The 26,972-nt window shown below is 37.3% G+C and overlaps 1 protein-coding gene across 2 annotated transcripts in view; it reads left to right on the forward strand.

Annotated features, from left to right (window-relative positions):
* Positions 1–26,972, forward strand: part of slc8a4b (solute carrier family 8 member 4b) — a 76,483-nt gene that overhangs the window by 24,126 nt on the left and 25,385 nt on the right. For both annotated transcript variants that reach the window (XM_067401847.1, XM_067401848.1), the window contains exons 2-4: positions 7,322–8,404; positions 9,924–10,187; positions 10,369–10,853. In XM_067401847.1, coding sequence (XP_067257948.1) covers positions 7,367–8,404; positions 9,924–10,187; positions 10,369–10,853 — 1,787 coding nt within the window. In that variant the 5' untranslated portion in view covers positions 7,322–7,366. The remainder of the gene's footprint in view (positions 1–7,321; positions 8,405–9,923; positions 10,188–10,368; positions 10,854–26,972) is intronic.

The following is a 26,972-nucleotide window of genomic DNA, read 5'->3' on the forward strand; positions in this document are numbered from 1 at the left end:
GTTTCCCACCCTAAACTGCCTTTTCCATGGTGGAAACCAGTAGAACAAGGCCAAATTGGGCAATTGGAAAAAGGTTGTTTGCTGTAGTGGTTTGTTGTCCCCTCGGGTTTCTCAGCCCAGGCCTTATGCTGCCTTCACATGCTATCAGAAATGTCATACTTCCCAACATTTAGGCAGCATAATTACCCCCTTTGCCCTGCAGGAACTCTTGTCAACAATGGACAGTCTTGATTGCCAATTTCAGTCTGTTACTTATTGACAAGAGCTTATGTCAAGCTCATTTTGATCAATAATAATTCCCATCTGTGTTAAGCTCCATAAGCAATTACTTTAGGACAAACAAAATGCAGGTTCTTTTTTTTTCTTTTTTAACAATCTTTTTATTTGATGTTTTTTCCAAAGTAACTACCTTACCTCTACCTTGAAGGACTAAATGCAGGGACCCTTTCAGGGTTTTTGTATAATAAGGAAACAAATGGGCTTTTCACACTTGAAATTGGCAATCCAGTAAAAAGCGGTGCCTTTTAAAATTTGGGTTATTAAAATGTTGCTTAATGCGGGGTTAAAAAAAGATGTCAACCTAGGATTAAGTCAAAGTTGTTTTCTCTGAGGGCAGTGGCTTCTAAAAATTATAAATACAATTTAGGTGGAGATACGGTTTCTTTTTCTTCCCTTGAAATGCAAAAATACGTGAACATTTATGCAACTCTCAGAGCATCTGTGGAGATGAAGTTTATGTGTCCTAATATATTAAGATGAGAGATGCTGGACACATCACAAGCATCACGTGCTTGAGTATGTCTAGTTGAAGAAATTGCACTGCTCATTCACACAGAAACATGCAGATCATGCAGGCTTCATATTTAAATACAGACAATTGTGAACATTTGATTAAGTGTACAACCCTACTTTTGATTTATTCATTCAAATTTTGTCAAAGTCCATCGCTGAAATCATAGGGCCCTGTTGAATCTGTGTTGTTGCAATCGATTAAACAAATAATTCAATGACTCACTTATAAAGATAGTCACTTGTCGCCACCAACAGTTTAACCTGAAAGTTTGTCACAGTCCATTTTACAACCACTTTAAACTGAGCAGTACCAGTTCAGGTAAACATCAAATGGAACATTTAACATCTTCACATCTTCACATGTCATTTCATGTCATTTTATTTTTTAAACAGCTTAGTCCTGGTGTCCACTACACTAGCATAACATATGAAGAAAATATAATTTTTTAAAAATGTTATTTTTTCATTTGTTTCTTATGCTCTAAACAATATAATGATGTGAAAAAATACTAAATAAAAAAAAACAAAAAACATTTGGGGGTCTCAGGAGGATAAAGCAGCTTTCAAAATATATTTCATTTATCAGTGAACCAAAATTATGTCTCAAAGCAAAGTACATATTTTTATATACTTAGTGGTTTAAGCACTATAAAAATCCACCAAATGAGCCTGTTTTACATTGGAAGCTAAGGAAATGCATATAGTATAATCTTTTTGGACAACCCTATACTATAAACCACACTCCACCCTTTTATCCTCATCATTACTATTTAGCCTGTGCCTCTCCGCTTTGGGTTAAACCTCAGCCCGTCCATTGGGGGGTGGATCTCTGAGTGGGGAACTCTGAACCAAACCACACTGGGTTATAAATATGGCCAGGGTAGAATGTGGAACACCCATGGAGAGGCCTGGAAGATCACACTTGCTGATCCAAGCCTGTATCTAACTGATCTAGCATTGAAAACACCTGGTGCTATATTTGGCCCCCTCAACTTTGCATAGCAGCTTGTAATATATGCTGCTTCTTCAAGAAAGAGAGAGCGAGATATGACTGCATTTTCATAGTCTGCCAGTGTCTGTCTGCATATTTAAGAAGAATCAACAGTGTATCTCAAGACACAGAGTGCACGGCCTCTAGCCGTGTCTGTGTGTGTCAAGGGCAGACAGGACATCTGGTGGGATGGTAATGAGGCATACGCTGAGAAGATGTCAACCCATCCATAGTGAGGGCACAGTAACATACTGCATATCTACACACATCAACACAACCCTGCTGAAAAATCCAGCATAAAGCAGCATGAATTCCATGCTGGTCCAGGCTGGTTTATGCTGGTATAGTACTGGTATAGTGCTGGTTATTGCTGGTATAGTGCTGGTCCAGCCGATAGTCATGCTGTTCTCAAGCAAAACGGAGCTGGAGAAGCTGGTTCACCAGTATGGTCTTGCAGGGTTTGATTATGAGTAGGCCAGCAGTCTGTAGGCAAGCAGTGCTTTGGGACATTTGCTTATTTGCTTATTTCTATATTTAACACAATAATGATGTAAAGAAAAAGCAATATATGATTTAACATGATTGATTTATTTATTGTAATATATAAATTAAACAATTAAAATTTTCATGATGACTTCAAATAGACTTCAACAACTTTAATACATGTGCCATATGAAGTAAATAACGCCAACCTGGTTTATAATAAGTGAACATGGTGATGATGATATCTCATTGATTTTATTTGCAATTGATTTAATCTAAAGCTGTCTGCTCGTCTCTTCTCTTTTTTCAGTTCTTGTTGTTTCTCTAATCTTCAGTGATTCTGTAGGCGTAGGTGTTCATCACTAATGGTCAATCATCACTTGTAGAGTGAATCTACTTTATTTCACTAACTGCAGCACTGCTTCAGTGTTATTTTTAGGCTCTATAGAGTGGGACCATATGAAAACTGAGCAGTGTTCATTTAACGCAGGATTTTTCTATTTATTAAATAATTTTAAAAAAATGGATAATTGTCTTTATTTATTTAACTATGAACACACTAAGAAACATAATATGTAACACAGTTTTGTTGTGGTCTTGCTGGGATCATACCAGCACCCAAAAACAACATATGCTGGTCCACCAGTGTTTGGGTCCGGCGTGCAAAACATTATGCGGGTCCACCGGTCCACCAGCTTCCCATGCTGGGTACTAGCAAACCAGCAACCAGCATCCCATGTGGGGGCCAGCAACCCAGCAACCAGTATCCCATGCTGGGAACCAGCATACAAAACATACCTTATGCTGGTGACCAGCAATGCTGGATTTTTCAGCAGGGAACTGCAGGAACATGAACATGGAATGCAGGAACAGGAACATAAAATCCACATGGACTTGCATACACAAAGTAAAAGAGAGTAGGCCATAAGTGAGCTAACTGAATCAGTCAACTTTATAAATTCTTCTGCATCTACCGGTTTGTACCATGTTATGAAAACTAGTTTTATGTCAAGATCCTGAGTTTTGTGAGAGAAATTATGATGCTACTACACTTTTATTGTAGCACTAAATCTCACTGTGGCCTGAAGATATTCTGTAATGTGTTGTTAAAATAGCTATTTTATCCCAGTGGACCATGAGTGGATTTTGTTATGTTGTGTGAGTGACCACAGATACACATATAGAATGAATGAGTATTGGACATAGACTACTTATCTAACATATTTGTTTTTATATACAGCAAATCATCTATCCAGAAATGTTCAGACTTCAGGAAAAATAATTGCTGGACATGGCTGTTTATGAGGCTGCCATAGCTATAGGTTAAGGTTAGGGTTTAGAATAGGGTTAGAGGTTAGAAGTTGGGAGTTCTGTGTTAATGGGCACATTTTTTTTTTTAATACAGTTAAGTATGTACACACACACACACACACACACAAACACACACACACACACACTTTGAGTATTCATGTTTTATGGGAACATTCCATATACATAATCATTTTTATACTCTACAAACAGTATATTCTATCCCCTAACCCTAAACTTACCCATAAGTTGGGGACATTGCATAGACTTCTAATGTTTTTATATACAGCTAGCTATAAATACTGTAACCTAACCCACACATTCTTACAATATTAATAATAATAAAAACTTTTTTATACTTTTTATATTTTTATACAATTGTTACAAATGAGGATGTCCCAAAATGAGTTTTTTTTTTTTTTTTATCAGATGGAGCTCACTTATGGGTACACATTTTTCTGCAAATAAAAAAAGTTGGTACACATACACACACATTTACTAAATGTGTCCCCAATTGTATCTGTAGACTTCTATTGTTATCCCAAACTAATTCACCCCATAATCCATTTTTAAAATACAATTAACTTTTTATTGACTTTATTTATGAATCATGATTATTTATAAAATTAGTTTTACCTTTTAATATGTCCCTGGATGTCCCTAAAGTGATCTTTGTCAGTTTTAGCCCATTTTGTGGATAGTTTGGACAATAACCTAACGCATCACACATTTGAATATTTGAATACACAACCTGATATGCATTTGATATATTGCAATATTGCGTTGTTGATTGTGTATCTTTTTCATTTACACAAATCTTAACCCACACTCAGTAGTCATTCGTGTAGCATTAACTTGTTAGCACACGTTCATTATGCTTTTCTGCCCTCATATCTAGGATTCGGCAGCAAAGGTCCTCGCATATTTCATGTAATCACCTATAATGCCCACATTTCTCCTTAGAATTCACTGGTTGCCTGTCTGTTAATGTATTCAATATAAGCTCAGGTCAAACTGACATTTTTGGTTGGTAGAGCTTTTATGTGTACCGATGAATGAAAGTCATTATTAACTGACAAGAGATTGAAAATAGAGGATATAAATCAAACACTAGAAGGCATCTGCTGAACCAGATAACAGCCCAACAGTGTGTTTTTGACCCTGTCAAAATAAATCTAATATGACATTAGCTGGATTTCCTGAAGCATAAGTAGAAGGTTAGTTGGAGATAAGTAATAATTAATCTCTATGGCATAAAAGGCATTGTTATTTAAGTTGGCTAAGTTGAATGTAAAAATTACCGTTAGCACCTCAGACCACTTGTAAGCCCATTACATGCAAACTGCTTTTCGTTTGTTATAATGTATTGTAAAAATGTAAAAGAATGTTATTAAACATAAATATATAATGTGGTAGAAATTATGCTGTGGTGGACACATTCATGCTGGTTCAGGGAAAACAAAATCTTCCTGTGATGTATGTAGATTGTTGGACAGTATTAGTGAACAACTAGTGAGAGTGAGAAAAGTGTGTTTTGAGAGAGTTTATTTTCTGAAAGTCCACAGGGCCAAAAGCGCATGTGGTTGAAGAAACACGCCTCACTGGTGACCCAACCAACTAATCTTCTTTAAGTCTATTTCTTTTCCATTCAAGTACACGTACGCAGCCCGCAAGACTTCTTTAATTTATCTCGTGTGTCAGTGTGTGTGTGTGTGTGTGTGTGTGTCCTGAGTCAGCACTGTTCTCTCAGCATTAGAAAGCTCAAGAACAGCAGCGCTTTCCACTCAAGCTGTGTCTCACACAACACACACACACACGTACATACATTACAGATCTGAGAGGGACTTACTGACTTCAGTCTACAAGCCTATAAACATGTTCAGACATCTGCCTCTACACACACACTTATAAGCCGTCCATTAGGTTATTAACTCCATAATTTACTGATGACATCACAGCACATTTTCTCTGTGTATGTGTGGTTTGGTTTATTTGTGTAGGTCTCAGAATAGATGTATTAATTTTCCTGGTGGCTAAAGTTTTCTGAACGCACATTTTTATTTTCTTTATAATCCATATGGGGATTGAATGGCATCTTATGAAATAATGTCTCCTTACCAACGGTTTAAGAACTGGTCAATGAGAAAAAATACCACCAATCTTAATATTAAGAGTTGCAAACAATACAGTGGACTTTGGGTGTGTTGGTATTCTCAAACCTATGATGATCATCCCTACAAAGTGGTGGAACTCAATAGAGGGGGGTCAAGAAGGTTATAGAAATGATAATCATCATGATGAAAAAGATTGAGAAGCTGGAGCAAAAATGAAGGAATGTGTATGAAGGAAGTAAAGAGAGAGATGTATAGTACGAAAGTAGGCGAGTCGAGATGAAGCAGAATTAATGTGCTTAGACAGAACTACAGAGAGGGCTGGCACAACCATACAGAGAAAGTGACAAGAGAAAGAAGGATTTTCACACCAAAGGCCTTGTAGAAATGGTCACAACCTTAACCTGAATCTCTAAAGCACATATCTAGACCTTTTCTGGCAACCCAACACAGTACTGAAATCATTTTTTGGTCAAAAGTAATTAAAAGTTATTTTATATTCTTTTATGTTACAAATAATTATTTTATTTCGATATTCTAAATTTCTCTTGAATATTGAAGAGTTTACTGAACAAAAAATCATGGATCAACACAGACCAGTTTTTGAGTTACAACTTACCACTGTAGTCCTAGAGAGTTTTCTGTGCAGTATAGTGTAGCATATGTGACCCGTGCTGGCAAGATTAATCGCAATGAGCAAATTTTCAACAAAAAAAAAAAAAGTTATTATTTTCACAATCTCTATTAAAACAAACCTTAAAAATGTTGTATTATTTGTTGGAATCAGAGAACAAAAGACTGAGCTACACCTGTTTGAAGTCGATAGAATGAGCAAAGTCAGTTTTGAGGAAAATCGAGTTCCAAAACAAAATCACCTAGCAACCATACCTTAAAATACCTGGTATTATCACCAAATTTGGCATACACCTCGTGAAAACCAATTATCTGTTGGAAAAATATATATTCAACTTTTTTTCTTAATATTTTGCTTCAATATTTTGAAGTAGCCTACTGTAAATCTTTTTATATGTGTATATCGGGATTGCATGCTGTCTGAGGCGTCTTTATGCGCACGCTTCGGATCTGTCAGCCAGCGCGAGTAAGATTGATTTGTTTACATCAGCAAGAGTTTGAAAATCACATTTCATGGGTTCAGACTCATGACATCAAAAATTTGCTATGAATATTCACAAAGTTGGATTGCTGCGCTTTAAAACGATACCAAACGTGTGCTGAGGGGAAGTGTGAGTGGTGAAGCAGAGAAAAATGGCATTTTTCATGAACAAAGGAAAGGTACTCCTATTAGAAAACATACAAATAAAGATACTTTTAGATATTTAATTGTTATTTGAAGCATTTGGATTGCTAGACGAGGGTGAATTAATATGCTTAATGAACTAATTTTTGTGGAAACCTCAAATTTCAAATATCAATATCAAAATTTTTGACTCGTTTTGCCTGTAGTTCGTAATAGCCCGCGCACATTCTGACTCATTTTGCCTGCACAGGTCACATATTTTAATTTCCTTTGCTTTCAGCTTCTCGTTTTCTTTTCCAATCTCTTTATACTATATGAATAAAAATGCAAGTCAGAGTTTAAAACTCATTCACTCAGTGTCTCTCTGTTTCTCTGTAGGTGGTGTGAAGAATTGTTGCAGAATCAGATCGACCCTACCTCACCATGCCTTTGTCCTTCAGTTCATCCCACCTTTTCCCCTTCTCCTTTATTCCCTTGATCCTTCTTCTGTCTTTCTCCATACCCTCTCAAGCTGACTCCCAAGATGTAGCCCAGTCTACCTCTAACTGTTCCCAGACTGACGTGTGTGCAGATGGGGTTCTTTTACCAGTGTGGAATCCTCTAAATCCCTCAGTTGGTGACAAAGTGGCTCGTGCCATTGTGTACCTAGTGGCACTAGTCTATATGTTCTTAGGTATGTCGATAATTGCTGACCGCTTCATGACTGCCATTGAAGTTATAACTTCTCAAGAAAAGGAGATCACTACAAAAAGACCCAATGGTGAAACAGTCACCACCACAGTTCGCATATGGAATGAGACTGTCTCCAATCTGACCCTCATGGCTCTGGGTTCATCAGCCCCTGAGATTTTGCTTTCAGTCATTGAGGTCTGTGGGCATAATTTTGAGGCCGGTTCTCTTGGTCCCAGCACTATCGTGGGTAGCGCTGCCTTCAATTTGTTCGTGATCATTGGCATCTGCGTCTATGTGGTACCTGATGGTGAAAGGCGGAAGGTCAAACATCTTCGGGTGTTTTTCGTGACTGCAGCGTGGAGCATGTTTGCCTACATCTGGCTCTATCTTATCATCTCTGTGGTCTCACCTGGTGAGGTAGAAGTGTGGGAAGCAGTGTTGACGTTCCTTTTCTTCCCTCTCTGCGTAGTCCAGGCCTGGATCGCTGATCGGAGATTGCTCTTTTACAAGTATGCTCGCAAACGCTACCGAACCGAAAAGGGACGTGGAATTATTGTGTCCGAGGGCGGGGAGGAGGTTGGCAAGGATGCAGGATTCACAAAGATGGACATGCTTGAAATCGATGGAATCACAACACATCTGGATGGAGTGCTGGGAGGGGAAAGTGGGCTTGGAGGACGTGATCAAGAGGATGAGGCCAGGAGAGATATGGCCAGAACTCTAAAGGAACTGAAACAAAGACATCCTGACAAGGACATGGAGCAGCTCATAGAGATGGCCAACTATCAGGTAAAAAACAAATAAAATAACACATTTAAATTTAAATGAATTTGTATGAACTTCGATTCTTTGCAGGCCAGTTAATTTGAAACTGTTGTGTGTAAAACAATATTAATGTACTCTCTAATTGTACAATTGTAAGCAAGTCATCACAAACTATAAACATTCTTATACTATTTTAAAGCCCCACTGTAGTCAATAATTTTAGCCCCGCCTCTACTCACTTGCACAAGCTCAGAGATCCACTCGGTTAACTTACTGTCTACACGAACATGGGTATTTTCAAAACTGCAGCTTTTTCTATGCAGTTTGGCCATTCGTCCACACGCAAACGCAGTATCCGGACACTGTAAACTATAGGGATAAGTTTTTTGGAATTCCAGTTGCACTGTTGTCATGTAGACGACGAAACTGAAGATTTTGACTTGCGACATCGGAACAGGAACCAGTAATAACCTTTTTTCCATGTTTCTGATTGGCCAATATGGCTTTAAGGTTAGGGTTATATCGCCACCTGTTGGTTTGGCATGCTCTTGACAGTGTTTCATGGCGCGTTTTTAAGTTTTCATGTAGACGTTATTTTTTATTTTTTAAACCCGTGTTTGTGTGGACTAGGCCTGAGATGCTCCACAATTGTATCGCTTTTTACAACGTCGGACACATGCCGGTAATTAATATGATTAACCTTTTGCTTGACTAACGTTACATTATCAAACAGCTGCTAATAATGTGTTGTTAAAGTTACAAACCATGTTCCCATTCTTGTCGACATCTGAGTCGGACAGCTGCCTTCTAAAAATAAGTATCCTTAGAAACACTTTGAACAACTCAGAACGTCAGTGACAGTCATATGGTTTATCATAACATCATAATATACATCATACACCCACTATATTGCTAAATCTACCCAATTTTTCATATCAACAGAAAAATATACTGGGATATATTCTCTTGAGACTCCTTCAGAGTGGTCATGGTTAACGGCACGTTGACGTGATTGGTTACAAGGTAGTTTGTCACAAGCGATTTCAAACTGCGTCTTTGAAACTGTCTTTAGATCACTTCAGTTTTAAAGAGAAAATACTCAGCAATGGTGTGAATTTGCACATGGTTTGTCTTAAAGCATATTAAAAACACCACATAGACATATAAACAACATTAAAAACTTGATTTTCACCACAAGGGGACTTTAAACATTGTTTATTTATAAATGTACAGGTATACACACTTTGAATATTATCTGTAAACTGGACTGTAAGAATACTTTTTTAAAATGTCATGTAAATGCTTTAGTTCAATTAAAAATTGCACCTGACTGTTTTTTTTTTTTTTTTTTTTTTTGCAAGACTAGGGAATTGTTTGGTAAACCTGTTCAAAAACAATTATTATTTTCGAAAATTGCATTTAGTGCTGATTGTGCTGCAGAATTTAAATGGTGCAAATTTAAAATAGCTATTTTACAGCTTGAGAAATCAGCCTGCAACTAAACTGCAGGTTAAAAATAACTTTCTCAAACTTACCTTTGCAGGTTCTGATACAGCAACAGAAGAGCAGAGCTTTCTACCGCATTCAAGCAACAAGGATGATGATTGGTGCTGGGAACATTTTGAAGAAACACGCAGCAGATCAGGCCCGTAAAGTGGTCAGCAGTGGGGAACCTCAAGAGCAGGAGGATGACCCTCATGTTACAAAAATTGACTTTGAACCTGCCCTCTACCAGTGCTTTGAAAACTGTGGATCCTTAAAACTTACTGTGCAAAGGCATGGAGGAGATGCCGGGTGTACTGTTAAGGTGAGTTTAAAGTAAAATGCTCTTTAGTTTATTCACTTTACTAGGGAATAGGATACTTCTGAACTTATTCTCTGATCTTGACTATTAAATGATGCAAATTGTGAAACACATTTGTTGATTTAATAAGGACAAGGGAGAGCTTTGGTCTTTTTTTGAAATGTTTATTCATGCAAAATTCCAGGTGGATTATCGCACAGAAGATGGCACAGCCAATGCAGGTTCTGACTATGAATTTGCTGAGGGCACACTTGTCTTCAAACCTGGTGAGAACCTTAAAGAGCTCACCGTCGGCATTATTGATGATGACATCTTTGAGGAAGATGAATACTTCTATGTCCGCCTGAGCAATCCCCGTATAATTGGGTGGGCTGATGGACATCCTATTGCTTTGGAGACCGGAGCACCTGCCCCTACCGTAGCCCTTGGTGAGGCCCACACGGCGACCGTCACAATCTACGATGACGACCACGCAGGAATTTTTACATTTGAGAGCGAATCGATCCGAGTTAGCGAAAGCATTGGCATCATGCAGGTGAAGGTCCAGAGGACATCAGGAGCACGTGGTCTGGTGGCGGTACCGTACCATACAGTGGATGGAACAGCTTGCGGAGGGGAGGACTTTGAGGAAGTGTCTGGAAAACTGGAGTTCCAGAACGACGAGACAATGTAAGAGGTTTCTGTCAGCTAATGTGTTTGTGTGTGAGAATGTGTGTGTCTCTGTGTTAGTGCCTTTATTTAGCTCTTTCTGTGAAGAGATTGTACTGCATAAGTGACCCTTCACAGTGAAAATGATTTTAGGCACACAGTAGTTAAAGGGTTAGTTCGCCCAAAAATAAAATTTCTGTTTCTGTTTCTCCGGAACACAAATTTTTGATGAAATCCAAGGGTTTCTGAACCACATATAGGCAGCAATGTGATTGCACCTTTTGAGATCCAGAAAAGTATTAAAGACATCATTAAAATAGTCCATGTGACTATGGTGGTTCAACCTTAATGTTATGAAGCGACGAGAATACTTTTTGTGCACAAAAACAAAAAGATTATGACTTCATACAACATTTCAAGGTCTTACAGGTTTGGAACAACATGAGGATGTAATACTTAATGACAGAAATTTAATTTTTGGGTGAACTAACCCTTTAAAAATGTTTTGCAGCCTACTAGTTGAGAATCACTGATCAAGGGAGTTTCTGTGCAGCATGGGGCAGCATATTTTCATTTTCATCTCTATCAGAAAATTGAGTTAAAGGGTTAGGGAAAATAATGTCATTTATTACTCACCCTCATGCCGTTCCACACCCGTAAGACCTTTGTTAATCTTCGGAACACAAATTAAGATATTTTAGTTGAAATCCGATGGCTCCGTGAGGCCTTCATAGGGAGCAATGACACTTCCTCTCTGAAGATCCATAAAGGTACTAAAAACATATTTAAATCAGTTCATATAAGTACAATGGTTAAATATTAATATTATAAAGCGACGAGAATATTTTTTGAGCGCCAAAAAAAACAAAATAACGACTTATTTATTGATGGCCGATTTCAAAACACTGCTTCAGGAAGCATCGGGTGCACAATGAATCAGTGTATCGAATCTGCTGTTCGTAGCGCCAAAGTCACGTGATTTCAGACGTTGGCAGGTTGACACGCGATCTGAATCATGATTCGATACACTGATTAATTTATGCTCCGAATCTTCATGAAGCAGTGTTTTGAAATCGGCCATCACTAAATAAGTCCTTATTTTGTTTTTTTTGGGCGCAACAAAAATATTCTTATCGCTTTATAATATTAATATTTAACCACTTTACTCACATGAACCGATTTAAATATGTTTTTAGTACATTAATGGATCTTGAGAGAGGAAATTACATTGCTCCCTATGGAGGCCTCACTGAGTCATCGGATTTCAACAAAAATATCTTAATTTGTGTTCTGAAGATTAACGAAGATCTTACGGATGTGGAACAGCATGAGGGTGAGTAATAAATGACAGAATTATCATTTTTGGGTGAACTAACCCTTTAACTTTCTTGTCCTCTTTGTTCTCATTTTGACTATGCTTTAAGATTTCACAAAACAACATTATATTATGACCCTAATCTAACCTGAAGTTGTATGAAGCTCCATTCTGTTTGTAATCTTTATAATATCAAAGTAAATTTGCACCAGTCCATTTTAAACATACCTAGAAAATTAATATGGCAGGCACCCTACCATCATAGGATGGTACATTTTCCACTGAGGCAAATGATTTTAGAAGACAAGCAAGCCAAGACAGATGTTTAACCATTTGTATGTCAGTAACACCTACATGCACTAATATGTATTAATTCACACTTAACTAAAGCATAGATAATCATGTGTTAATGTATGACTCATGAAGACCTAAACCATTAATTAACGATTACTACATCAGCAACTAATAAAGGGTCTGTATGATTAATAGATTAAGTAATTATGAATTGTTATTAATTAAATGTCAATGTATTAATTCCTTTAATAACATTATAGTATTAACTAATAATGTGAATTAATGTTAATGACCACAATTAGTCAAAGCCATGTATTTCAGTTGTCTGCTTTACTTAATCGTTAGCTAATGATTTGCAAATGTATCATTATGTTATGACTACTTGTTGAGGCACATGACTATAACATTATGATTCATTTGCAAATCATTAGCTAATGATTAATTAAAGCAGACAACTAGAAGATGAAATACATAGCTTTGACTAATTGTGGTCATTAACACATTAATTTACATTATTAGTTAATATTATATGTTATTAAGGTATTGATACATTATGACATTTAATTAATAACAATTCATATACCACTTAATATATTAATCATACAGAACCTTTAGCCTTTAGTAGTTGTTAATGCAGTAATCATTAATAAATGGTTTAGTTCTTCATGAGTCATACATTAACACGTGATTATGTGTGCATTAGTTAAGCATGAATTAATGCACAAACCACCCGTATTGAAAAGTGTTACCAGGTCATATACAACGGGTATGGCAGTTTGACATGCCTCAGGCTGTATTACACATATAGCAAGTGAAAGGGAAATTGAAGTGTTCAAGTAAAGGTTGTAAAAGTCTACAGCTAACAAAGTGGTTATATGGTGCCCTTGTGAGCTTACCTGTTTCTGTGGATCAGTTCTTTCAAAGTAATGCTGGTAAATCACTTCAAACTGTGGATTATGGTTGGCTTCATATTGAGAAAGCTTGTGATAATATGTGATGCAGTTTCAACTGTCATTGTCGTCATAATATAACGCTGATACTACATTAAATTTAATCATATTAATTTTCCATTATTAATAAAAGGCTACAGCTGATAGATAGATCGATAGATCTGAAAACAGAAAGTCACATACATTTAGGTATGGGAGAACAAATGTAATTATTTATGAAAGCCTTAGTTAGTTATGGTGGTAAGCCCTGGTCTGAATTCAAAGAGATCAGATAGAGGACAAAGCGAATGGCTTATATCATTTTTGTTACAGTTGGTTTCTGTTGATTTATTATCCAATAAGCCTTCACAACAGGGGCACACAGCAAGCAGACCTACAGCAAAATGAAACAGAAAGCACGGCCACAAAATGAAATACACACACACTCGCACGCCATGGGGTCTGTAATGGACAGAGGAGGGCTGGAGACAATCAGCAATAGTCTGTATTTCAGTGTTGAAACACTATCCTATTGCATCTCTACTTCCCTGGCACCTGTCTCACTCTCTCTCCCTCCTTTCAGTCCACAATCTTCCCTCTGTCTTATCCTCAGTTAAAGTCACTCTTACTATCATTCCCATTGGAAAAACCAGGTCATACCAGATTAAAGGTGGGGTAAGCCATTTTTCAAAAACGCTGTTAGACATTGTTGATATTTGAAATCATCCCAAACAAACCCACCCCTCTCTCTCATTGATCCGCCCGCCTCCAATCTTAACCACCCTGCTCCGAGTCGGTCTCGAACCCCAGCCCGATCGCTGCTGGCAGTCAAAGCGAGTGCACTAACAATGTTGTTAATCACATTCTCTAGCGGTCGTCAGTGCGCAGTGGTTTACCTGCACAACTCTCACTAGCTGGCTTCTCTTACACACGCAATGCAAGAGTGGATGTCCGTTTATCAGAGCTGACGTGTAACAAAATAATGCTTCACGAAAAATAAAGCGAAAATGATGAATGAACGACAAGGAAGCACAAAAAATGAACGTACAGTACACGAGTGAATACAAAGAAGAGTTCGTTGTTAGTCGCCAACAGCACAGCAGCTCCAGAAAATCATGACACTCAAACCCAGTGTTACTCACATGTGATGCAGAATCAAAGCAGCCTCTGCGTCTGTTTTCAGGATTTTCCCGTTTAGCTCTCTCCAGCGCTGGAAAGATTTTCTAATATTAACCCGGGTCCTAAAGATCTTGCCCAGTCATAACCTTTCATTCCAGGGATATTCTTTTGAGCTCTTTTGTATTGTGTCTTATCTCTCTCTCTGCAGTTTTTCTTCAAATCTCCTTCTTGCTCGTTCTCGTTTACACGTTTGTTGTTGGTTTCGGCCCAGACTAACTTCCAAACAGTGTTTCTGAAATATGACTTACCCCACCTTTAACCCTCAGGTTCTGCTGAGATTGATTTGTGTAAAAATAGTGATGGAAATTTCAAGTATAACCTCGTATTTTCCCCTTCAAATTTTATTAAGTTCATCTGACCAATCAAACCTTAATAGACAGTCATTATTGAAGCCGTATCTCTCTATTTAACCATAATGTAGGCATTTGGTTTTTTGAGAAATGTCAAACGATCAGATGAATGAACATTCATTGCATTATGTAATGGTCATACTGTATCTGGGGTCTCTGGGAACCTGAATATAAATAGTGTAACATTCTTAAAGGTAATAAAATGGCTAGAAAGCAGAACATTGGTTTTGGGATATGTTAGGTGGGTTTTGCTGCTGTGAGATGGTCTACCAGTCCTAACTATCCTGAGCAAGATTGTTTACCATGTTTGTCTATTGACCAGCAAATGACCAGCTAGAAATCATTGGGTTTTCCAACTGGGTTTCACTCACACCCTTTGTCCTTTCACTTTATTTCCCATTTTTCTTTATTTCTCCACATTTTTGTGAACAAATAAGCTCTTTGAAGGCAATTTTTCAGTACGGTTATTCAATCTAAACATAATTTCTTCAGTTTACTACCCTTTCTCAGTTCTGTCTCCCAGCCTTCCATTCATCCATCATCACTCACTTAATGAATCTCTTTGAAAGAAGTTGCAAACAAAACAAAGATTTATTAGAGTAAAATACTATTTCAGTCTTCCTACTTCAAAATTCATGTTTAAATCAATGTGTTATATGAGTGAATATTGTTTCAGTGTAATATAAAATGTGTGTGTGCAGTACTGTGTGAGTGAGAGGTGGGCAGGTTAATATTCTTCTAGTCCCAGTGGAGCTCTACAGCGCCCTGAGCTTGACATAGAAATAGAGACCAGTGGACGGGTGAAGAGGTGGCAACACACAATAAATGAAATACAGAGAAGACATGGATGAGATTAGGACAGGCATTGAGGTCTGGAGGATTAGTTTAAATGTGTCTGAATGTGTCTTTGCCCATTACATTCATGCTACGATATATCGAGGGCTGTGCCTTGATGTCATTCCATTGCTTTCACACTAATTTATTGCTCATATTTCATGAAGGATTTATGAGGTGCTGAGAAGCGCTCTCACATACACATCCTCCCATATGAAGTGTCTCGCCATCCTGTCTCTTTGTATTCCTACCATTTTACACTCATGTCTTTCTAATAAGATTTTCCTTTTGCTGTGTTTGCACAGCTTCCATATTTCAGGCACAAAATTAAATTCTGCCCATTAAATTCTCAATTTCAAATATTTTGTTTTCTTTGCTGGCTTTTTCTAATTCAACCCCTGTATGTTCCTTGTCATACCAAATGTTCTTTTGCCTCTCTCTCATGACATGGGATGCTGCATTAGGCCTTTCCCTAGGGTGACCCAGAATACTGTGAGCACTAGATACGTGTTCCAAGTGGACCACAGCATGAAATCGCTCATCTTTAAGTTTGTGTGCAAAGTAAAAGTAGATCGCTTTTCAGATTCATGAGCAGTGTTTGTATAGGTAGATCCAGACCATTTAAAAACCTGCTCACCATTTACACTTTCTTTTACACCTTCTGACAATACATGGAACTAGTACACACAGAAAGCAAAATAGGTATTCTTTATTACAAAACAAAACAATAAAATGTAATTTAAAGGATATTTAACTCAAAATGAAAATGGCTATATTTACATATAATATCATGCCTTGTTGCAGTGGTGACCAGGGGTTTTCAAGCTCCAAAAATTAGAAGAAGAAAAAAAAAATCAGTAGTCAAAAAAGTCGGGTCAAGTCCATATAACTTTTGCACTATATTCCAATTAGTTTAAAGTCATACAGTAGCTTTGTGTAAAGAAAATAACATTTCAGATGACGGCAACACTTGCGAAGACAAGATGATGACGCCTTTGGATCAATCATAGTGTGTAAGCGATCATTGTGTCTGCTTAACTGAATACATGCCCCAGTTTCACAGACTAGGCTTAAGCTAGTCCCAGACTAAAATGCATGTTTGAGCTGTTTTATCTAAAAGCAACTTGCACTGACATAAAATCACTGACATAAAATCTTAAAATATGTCAGTACCATTGTTTTGTTTCAAGATGCACACCAGTAATGTTTTTTTTTTTTCTAAGCACATTTATAAAAGCTACTTAAAAGGGATAGTTCACCCAAAAATGAAAATTTGATGTTTACACCACTATGTCCAACCGCATTCATCACTCAATTTGTTTGGTCTGATCGCGCTCTGACAGCGGCAGTGATGTCTCGCGCATATACTTCAATGAGAGTTCAATGAATGCAGTTGGACATAGTGGTGTATTTAAGCCCTTTCTATGAAACCAGGTTGATGTTTACTAACACAACTTATGTTATCTTATAGCTGTATATTACTGCTTTATGGACTACTTTGATACACTCATATTTTGACTGAAATAACAGAATACTTCTTGATTGTAACATTGAAATGTATTTTCTGTGAAGCTGATTTGAAACTAAAAAAGTCTTTCCATTGTACCTCTCGAATCTCTCGAATTTTTTTTTTTTTTTTTTTTATATGCGTAGTTTGTAACACGGCAATCAGTTATGAGACACATTCTGCACCACTGATATCAAACTTATCTTGACTTGTCTGAATTTTCAGTGAATTTATGTTCATACCAATCTTTAGCATTACTTCAGAAGACTTAAAAAATAGCACATATCAGTCATATGAACCACTTTTGTATTGAATTTTCCTTTTTTGGGTGAACTAACCCTTTACATCTCAGATTCCATGTGAACATGCACTGATTTTTTTGAAGAGTAACCGTACCTTTGAACAATCTGCAGTTTCCAACATCTACTCTCAGATCTCTTTGTAGTTTCTTTTTCATATTATTTGCTCTATTCCTCTTGTGATCTTTCAGAATGCTCTGGGTTTACATGAATGCAGCCTTAGGCTTGCCAAGGCAACCTCTGATCGTAACTTTTGTAAATATAACAAAGAAAGACAGAAGAGAAAAACAGTCTCAATTCACTCTCAATGTCTGTCTGTCAGTGTCAGGTCAGGTACCTCTGGAGCTTTGAGTATGTGTGTGAAAGAGAGAGTAGCATCAAATGCTTTTTAAATCTAACTGCTTAAAGGTATAGTTCACCCAAAAATGAAAATTATCCCAAGATTTACTCACCTTTAAGCATCCTAGGTGTGACTATCTTCTTTCAGATGAACACAATCTGAGTTATATTAAAAAAAATCTTTGTTCTTCCAAGCTTTATAATGGTATTGAATGAAAAAAAACATCCATCCATTATATTAGTAATACATACACCGACTTCATGGGGTTGATAAAGGCCTTCTGAAGCAAAGCGATGGGTTTTTATAAGAAAAATATCCATATTTAAAACTTTATAAACTAAAATAACTAGCTTCCGGCAGACAGCCTATGTAGGTCAACTTGTGCCAAAAGAGTAACTTCTGACGCGATGTACAGTATATAGGAGTAGCATAAGCTTAGACTCCTCTTGCGGTTCAAACAACAGACTCAAGCTCCTCTTATATCGGAATCCTCCAATATTTCTCTTTAAAAATTCTCGTTTTAGACTTCTAATCAGGTCAGAGATTACTCTTTTTGCGTAAGTCGATTAGCGTATGCCGTCTGTTGAAAGCTAGTTAGTTTATGAAGATTTAAACATGGATATTTTTCTTATAAAAACCCATCGCTTTGCTTCGAAAGGTCTTTATTAACCCCCTGGAGCCTTGTGGATATCTTTTACAATAGATGGATGCACTTTTTTGGGGCTTCAAAATTAGGAGCGCCATTCACTACCATTATAAAGCTTGGAAGGGCCACAGTACTTTATAATATAACTCCGATTGTGTTCGTCCGAAAAAAGATAGTCATATACACCTAGGATGGCTTGAGGGTGAGTAAATCATGGGTTAATTTAAAATTTTGGGTGAACTATCTCTTTAATGGAAGGTCATCATAGAAGATAATAGGGTATGCGTATTCGTACTGAACGGTTGACGAGGCAAATTCCAAATGGAAGTGATCGTCCCTATGCACTGTGATCATCCCTGTGTGAGCAGGGCATGCGCATGCCGTATGTAGCCATTTGGAATGCACTTGGGAGCTGCGTATTTCGATGTAGTTTCATGTTCCCCACGTACCGTTACACCCCTAGAAGATAATATAATTAAGACTTACTGTTATAAACAAAACATTGGCATACATGGACTCAGATGCACACTTGTTGCAAAGGAATCAAAATATACTATAATGTAAATTATAGCTGTATAACGGCAACATGGCAGTTCTGCTTCTTAGTATGTGTGTTTGGACATTCACATTGTGGTATCTCTAAATTTTACGCTCTGACAGAGCCTTATCATCAGTGTGCCTGCCATGTCACTAATTTTACCATGGGTGTACCCTGCCCTAACCTCATTCTACCGCTGGCTATCTGCATGTAAAACCACATTACTGAAAAATACAGGGGTCTGCTGTGTTTCCTCCAGTTGTGCTCTGAAGATATTTAGGATTTAGATGCATAACCTGTAATTGCCTTAACGTGAATGAAAATTGTGATACTAGTTTGTAATTTAGGAACCTTGCAAAAGGACTGCATAATAATATGTGAGCATGAGTTTGTGTATGATTGATATAGCCAGTAAACAGTAAAACAGTCTGACTTATTAAAAAAATCTGCCATAAGCCACTTTAATTTTTTTTTTTTGGAGTAATTCCTCTGCACTTCAAGGTGCTATATAAGATAAATCCACATTGCCTTTTACTGTTACGGCTGTGCATTTATAATCTTTAAAGAGATAGTTTACTTAAAAACTAAAAATGAACTCTATAAACCCTACTGTAACATATTTGATGCAATGCAATGAGGGGAAACTTTATCAGATATTGGCGCAGTGTGATTCTTGTTACATTTAGCTTTAAGTATCTGCGTGTCAGATATTGTTATCGACTCATTTGTTCTGGGCCATTTTGCAGGAATCCCCCCAGCATGCCAGGTCCCTGGGCAACTGGCTGCATAGCCTATAGCCGTCTCAGCCTACATGTATCCACATACACACATCTGCACACTTACACACACTATGGAGCTCTTTAATTAGAGTGCAGATGTCCAGGCAGAGGGAGACTGCAGGCCTGTTGTCCAAGTCATGATTAGAGCCTTCACAGCTGCCTCATTGCTCTCTCGGGTCCCTGGAGCCTCTGCGGAGGGCCAAGACCTTCTCCCCAACTCAGCATCTCTTAGCAGCACACATGCCAGTAAAGTCCTCTGCTGCATTAAGTTTATGAGTAGAAATGATAAAACTTTGATTGGGCTGTTTTGAAATGCATCTAAATGAAAGTGCATAGTGATTTGATTCATTGTGTACTTTTAAGTGATGGAACCAAGACAACCACGGCCTGTTGCCATATCAGTAAGTCCTGTGCCAATTTGTTAAAGTAAATGCAAGAACTAATTTGATTTATGTTGAGACGGAAATACTTTTAGATATATTAGGCCAATAATGGTGAGTGTACTTTGAATATGAAAAGAAATGCAGCCAGTTGAGAGAGGTCTTCCTCTCGCTCTTGGTCTTTCATCCCTGTTTAGTCTAAATTTAACACAAAGACACACTAACTGATCACACAATGAAAGCCAGTGTGAATGAAAGCTAATTCAACAGCTGAGAGTTATGACAAATTTGACATCTTTCTCTGTTCTGACCAATGTAAACAATGTCTTGATATTTTTTTTTCTCTTTTGTTAATTAATAGAAATGCTATTGTGGATTTTTCTTTTACTATTGAACCAAATAGCATGCCGAAATTATATATTTTTTGTAGTTTGTTTTTGCTTTAGCTCCTGTGTTTCCCTTTGGATTTAGTTCCTGTTCTCGTTGACTATTAGTTGCTATGGTTACTGATTGATTGTTTGATTTAGTTCACCTGTTTCTCATCTAGATTCTTCTCCTCTAGCCTGTATAGACCTTATGTAGCCCCGCCCCTTTTCAGCGCTGCGCTCGTTGTCTTTTGACTTCCGGCTTGTATTTCCACAGCAATCTTATGTGTGATCTTATGAATGAACTGCTCATTTTAAAATCTTCCCGTTCTACTGACATTTGTTAAGACACCCGCTTTAAACATTACAACGCTCATGATAACTTTTGTTAACTCTACAAAACGTAAATCCACTCCACCAGCTAATTATTCTTCAACAGCGATGCCATAGAAATATACAGGGCTACCACAAAAACGGAAGTTCAAAGACAATTTTCTAAAGATGGTGGCGCGCATGTTTCTCTGGAAAATAAGGTCTATATATATACTCCCGTGTTTCAGTTTCTCATTGTTGGTTCTCGTTCACGTTTGCATGGTATGGTTAGTTTTTCTCTTGTTTTTCTAAAGTGATCTCATGAGTGTTAGTTTTGTTAAATAAACCCCTGGTTTCACAGACAAGGCTTAAGCCTTAACTGTTTTAACTAAAAGTAACTTGCATTGGCATATCAATTAAAATATGTCACTGCCATTATTTTGTTGCAAAATGCACACCAGTAATGTTTTTTTTTTCTAAGGCACATTTATAAAAGCTACTTAAATGCCTTGAAATAAGGCCTAATCCTGGCTTAATTTAAGCCCTGTCTGTGATTTTGGAATTCACCTTCTTCATCATGCTTGTCTGCAACCACAGCAACAGCAAACATGTGACATACAGTAGGTACGGAAAGCATTCAGACCTCTTTAAATTTTCCACTCTTTGTTATATTGTAGCCATTTGCTAAAATTATATTAAAGTTCTTTTTTTTTTCCTCATTAATGTACACACAGCACCCCATATTGACAGAAAAACACAGAATTGTTGACATTTTTGCAGATTTATTAAAAAAGAAAAACTGAAATATCACATGGTCCTAAGCAGGGCTTGACATTAACTTTTTTGCTCACCAGCCAATGTGGCTAGTGGTTTTCCAAAGTTACTAGCCACTCAGCATTTTCACTGGCCACAATTTTGCTGTTGGGAAATTACATTATATATTATTAAAGTTGACTCTGGCATGCTTAAATTACTTGATTTTGAGTCATTTTACTTGATTTACAAGATTTAAAACCCTTTCAAACTTACAAATGCAGATTGACCACCCAAATCAAGACTATACATTGTATATATCAGGTATGTATAGTTATTTTTGTTAGGCTATATAAAAAGAACAAAGAAGCAAATTACAAATAGTAATTTAATATATATATATATATTCAGATACATATGTTTATTTAGCATACATGTAAACATTTATTTAAAATTTTTTGATGTTTGATTAACATTAATGACAGACAGGTATTTATTTGGGGGCTGCTGAATGCATGGACGTCATATACTGACACATATCCAGTTTTTACCCACTTAGCCGTAAGCCATAGCTCACTGTATTCACGCGAGATACTCCACACGATGCATTTTGACATCTGTGTGCATGTATTCAGGCGCAAGGAGAACTGATCGCGCGCGACAGAGAGAGCGCGCACGCGAGCCTATCACGCCTTCACTAACCGCAAGTTAATCGATAAAGAATTGTGACTGAATTGTAATTTTGTGATACGACGATCTTGGTTATTTTTCATTTGGCTGTAGGCTGAAATTATATTCAACCCGCCAAAGTGGCTAGTGGGAGTGGCTGTCTTACCCGCCACAGCTGAAATCTAGCCCTGGTCCTAAGTATTCAGACCCTTTGCTGTGACACTCATATATTTAACTCAGGTGCTGTCCATTTCTTCTGATCATCCTTGAGATGGTTCTACACCTTCATTTGAGTCCAGCTGTGTTTGATTTTACTGATTGGACTTGATTAGGAAAGCCACACACCTGCCTATATAAGACCTTACAGCTCACAGTGCATGTCAGAGCAAATGAGGATCATGAGGTCAAAGGAACAGCCTGAAGAGTTCAGAGACATAATTGTGGCAAGGCACAGATCTGGCCAAGGTTACAAAAAAAATTCTGCTGCACTTAAGGTTCCTAAGAGCACAGTGGCCTCCATAATCCTTAAATGGAAGACATTTGGGACAACTAGAACCCTTCCTAGAGCTGGCCGTCCGGCCAAACTGAGCTATTGGGTGAGAAGAGCCTTGGTGAGAGAGGTAAAGAAGAACCCAAAGATCACTGTGGCTGAGCTCCAAAGATGCAGTCGGAAGATGGGAGAAAGTTGTAGAAAGTCAACCATCACTGCAGCCCTCCACCAGTCGGGGCTTTATGGCAGAGTGGCCCGATGGAAGCCTCTCCTCAGTGCAAGACACATGAAAGCTTGCATGGAGTTTGCTAAAAAGCACCTGAAGGACTCCAAGATGGTGAGAAATAAGATTCTCTGGTCTGATGAGACCAAGATAGAACTTTTTGGCCTTAATTCTAAGCGGTATGTGTGGAGAAAACCAGGCACTGCTCATCACCTGTCCAGTACAGTCCCAACAGTGAAGCATGGTGGTGGCAGCATCATGCTGTGGGGGTGTTTTTCAGCTGCAGGGACAGGACGACCGGTTGCAATCGAGGGAAAGATGAATGCGGCCAAGTACAGGGATATCCTGGATGAAAACCACCTCCAGAGTGCTCAGGACCTCAGACTGGGCCAAAGGTTTACCTTCCAACAAGACAATGAGGAATGGCAGAGGATCCCCAAATCCAGGTGTGAAAAACTTGTCGCATCTTTCTCAAAAAGACTCATGGCTGTATTAGATCAAAAGGATGCTTCTACTAAATACTGAGCAAAGGGTCTGAATACTTAGGACCATGTGATATTTCGGTTTTTCTTTTTTAATAAATCTGCAAAAATGTCAACAATTCTGTGTTTTTCTGTCAATATGGGGTGCTGTGTGTACATTGAGGAAAAAAAATGAAATGATTTTAGCAAATGGCTGCAATATAACAAAGAGTGAAAAATTTAAGGGGGTCTGAATACTTTCCGTACCCACTGTATATTCAACCTTGTTGATTTCCGATTCTGAAAAAAATAGAAATGGGAAAAGGGTCCACCAGAATGATTTCTGAAGGATCATGTGAAGGATCATGTGACACTGAAGACTGGAATGGCTGCCTTATATAATTATTTTAAATTGTAATAGCATTTCACAATATTAATGTTTTTATTGTATTTTTAAACAAATAAATGCTGCTTTGGTGAACAAGAGACTTCTTTCAAAGACAAAAACATCTTACTGAGCCCAAATTTTTGAATGGTACTGTAAATGTCCACTTTTAGGTCAACTATCTATTCAAATTAACAAATGGCTCAGTAAAGCACTTTATTGGAGGTACTCATCTGCTTACACTGGGGTGGTTTTTGTCGCTACTTACAAGGCTACGACTCTGACAGTTTGAACCTAATTAAAATATATTACACTCCTGTGTTATTAAACACTAACTCAATCTCTTCCCTCTTCCCTGACTGTAATTATAAGTGGGATCAGACCTGTGGTAGTCAACCTAAAGCTTTGTTAGTGATCTATATAGCAACTCTACTTTTCTCTCTTCCTTTTATTTCTTTTGGCTTTCTTTTCCTGTTCATTCCCTGTCTGCTCATTCACATACTGAAAATCGATTGACATTTTTGTACTTTGAGATAAAACAACGCAGCAAATGTTCAGTTATCATGGGGATATTTCATTACATGCTTAAAGCAAAGCTTTTAGCACTGTGTATATATAACACCCACTTAAATTGCAGCCAATAAGGCGACATTATTGTGGCTCCCCAGAATGCCGAACATTAATGTTCCTTCAACACCCCTGCCCTCATCTAACACCTCATTTAGTTCAGGGTATATAATGACCTCTTTTGTATTCTGGCTTTTGAAGTCTTATCCAAGGAGAGTCTTATCCTGAGCATTTATTATCTCTAATCTGGACCTTTGTTATCTGGATTCATGTTTGCATATATTTTGCGTTTGATTAGGATTAGTCTCATTACTCAGTTTGCTTTGTTTTTGATTTTGATAGTAGGTTTGTAATTATACAACAAAACTTGGAACCTTCTCTCTGTTTAACTTTGCTCTGTTTGAGTTTAGATGATGCTCTACCCTAGTTAGTTTCCCCCCTTTACTGTTTGTCATCTAAATCCTATACTCCTAAATTGGAAGTGGCTTAATTAGCACTGCAGAGACAAATCGTTGAGGCGTTCCCTTGCGATTAACTTGAAGTGACAGTGTGTGCTTGTGTGTGCTGTTATATGTTTAAGGGAGATGTCAGACCGAAGGAGACATGGGAAGAGTTGCAACAATGAGAAAGAACACAGAGTGAGATAACACAAAGCGAAAGAACAGAAAAAACTGTCTGCTGAATTGACGAGTTATTTATCAGAATGCTAACTACCAATCTAACTGTTTAAGGAAATAGATGCTGAAAGAATGTTTTGAGGTGATTTGGAGGAAGATTGTAATGCAGAGGTAAAGTCTATGAAAGCCAACAGACTGAAAAAGGTTGGTAGATAATATATTTCAGAGTGAATATTACAGGGGTAGTTCATCAAAATATAAAATATTTGTAGCTAAGATACTAAGATACTAAACATTTGTGTGTGTGTGCTTGTTTTATGATTTATGAGGACACAAATTTGTATAATGACATGGGTATTACACTGGAATTGCAATGTAACATGGTTTATAAGGACATTTCCTGAATCCTTGTTATTAAAATGGCTTAAACATACTAAACAATGTTTAATAAAAAATGTAAAAATGCAGAATGTTTTCTGTGATGGGTGGTTAGGGTTAGGTGACCAAAAAATACAGTTTGAACAGTATAAAAATAGTTTGAACAGTATAAAAACCATTTCGTCTATGGAATGTCCTCATAATGATAGGTGTGTGTGTGTATGTAAGGGAAAGACACATAGATCAGTGCAGGAAAACAGCTGCTAGTGCCAAACGTTGGCTTCATGAGCTGGCATGATTCTAGGAGATGTTGATATACTGGCAGCAGCTGGCATGTCATACCATATACCTCATCCAATCACACAGTCACCTTCAACTTTTGAAAAGTGCCAATGGTCCTCTGTGGCACATGATGGGTAATGAGCTTTAATGTTCAATGTAAGCTAAAAAGATATTTATGGCAGGAAAATAGAGAAGAAAGACTGATGTGAGGATGTTAAAACATACATGAGATGAGAAAAAAGAACTGGGAGATGATGGATGCCAAATGAGCGGGTGGAGAATTAATTTTTTCACATAAAAAATGGAAAGTTTAATGAAAAAGAAGGAGGGGGCAATACTTTGCTGCTGTTGAGGCCAATTCATCTCTTTCTCTTTGTTTCTCTTGCTGTGGGTTTGGAATAAGCAAGATTTTTCAATTTAAACAGACTGAGATATCGAAAGAGTCACACTGTCTGTCACTATGTTTATGTGTGTGAGAAAGAAACAGCTGCAGGTGTGATTATGTGGTTATCAAACCTGTTAACGCTTTCTCAGGTTTGATTTGATAGGAAGATCGGTGAAAACAACAAGAGAGAATGAGAGAGAATTTTGGTTGTTATAGGGAAAGTTGATTCAAGTCAGTTCTCAGTCTCACTATAGCACTTTCAGACGGGATTAGTTTTCGAAAATTACTTTTCAGTTACATTTATTTTAGCAAATCACATCTATGAGTTCAGTTAATAATTGAGATTTAGTTCTCTGTAGTTTTTAGGAATGTTTTTATCCTTTGTTTTACTGAAGGTCTTGTTCTCTAGACATGTGCATAATTAAATTTACTGGAAAAACAACATTATAGAAGTGATATGATTATAACATTATGTAAATAATTAAAAGAAGGAGATGATTCCTATTGTTTTAATTCTCTTTTGTCACATGGAATGCTAGCATTACTTTATTTATGCTTTATTTTACACAGAAAGCTGGCAAAAGGATCAAAATGTATGATGAAAGTACACCAAATGTAGCTTTAGTTCCGTTGGAGGTCAGAATACTTGAGAAAATCTGGAAAAATTAAATATCACACTGTAAAAAAAATATGCTGTTAAATTCACATTAACAAAATCTGCCAGTTGTGGTTGCTAGAAATTCACTGTGAAAAAAAAACTGCAAAAGTGTTTAAAGTATTATTTTAATGACAGTAATATCCAGTAATGGAAACCACTCAACATTTTGTCAAATTTTGCTGTTTTGAATTGAAAATGAAAATGT

Source organism: Chanodichthys erythropterus, chromosome 11, assembly GCF_024489055.1.
Source record: "Chanodichthys erythropterus isolate Z2021 chromosome 11, ASM2448905v1, whole genome shotgun sequence".
Taxonomy (NCBI): Eukaryota; Metazoa; Chordata; class Actinopteri; order Cypriniformes; family Xenocyprididae; genus Chanodichthys; species Chanodichthys erythropterus.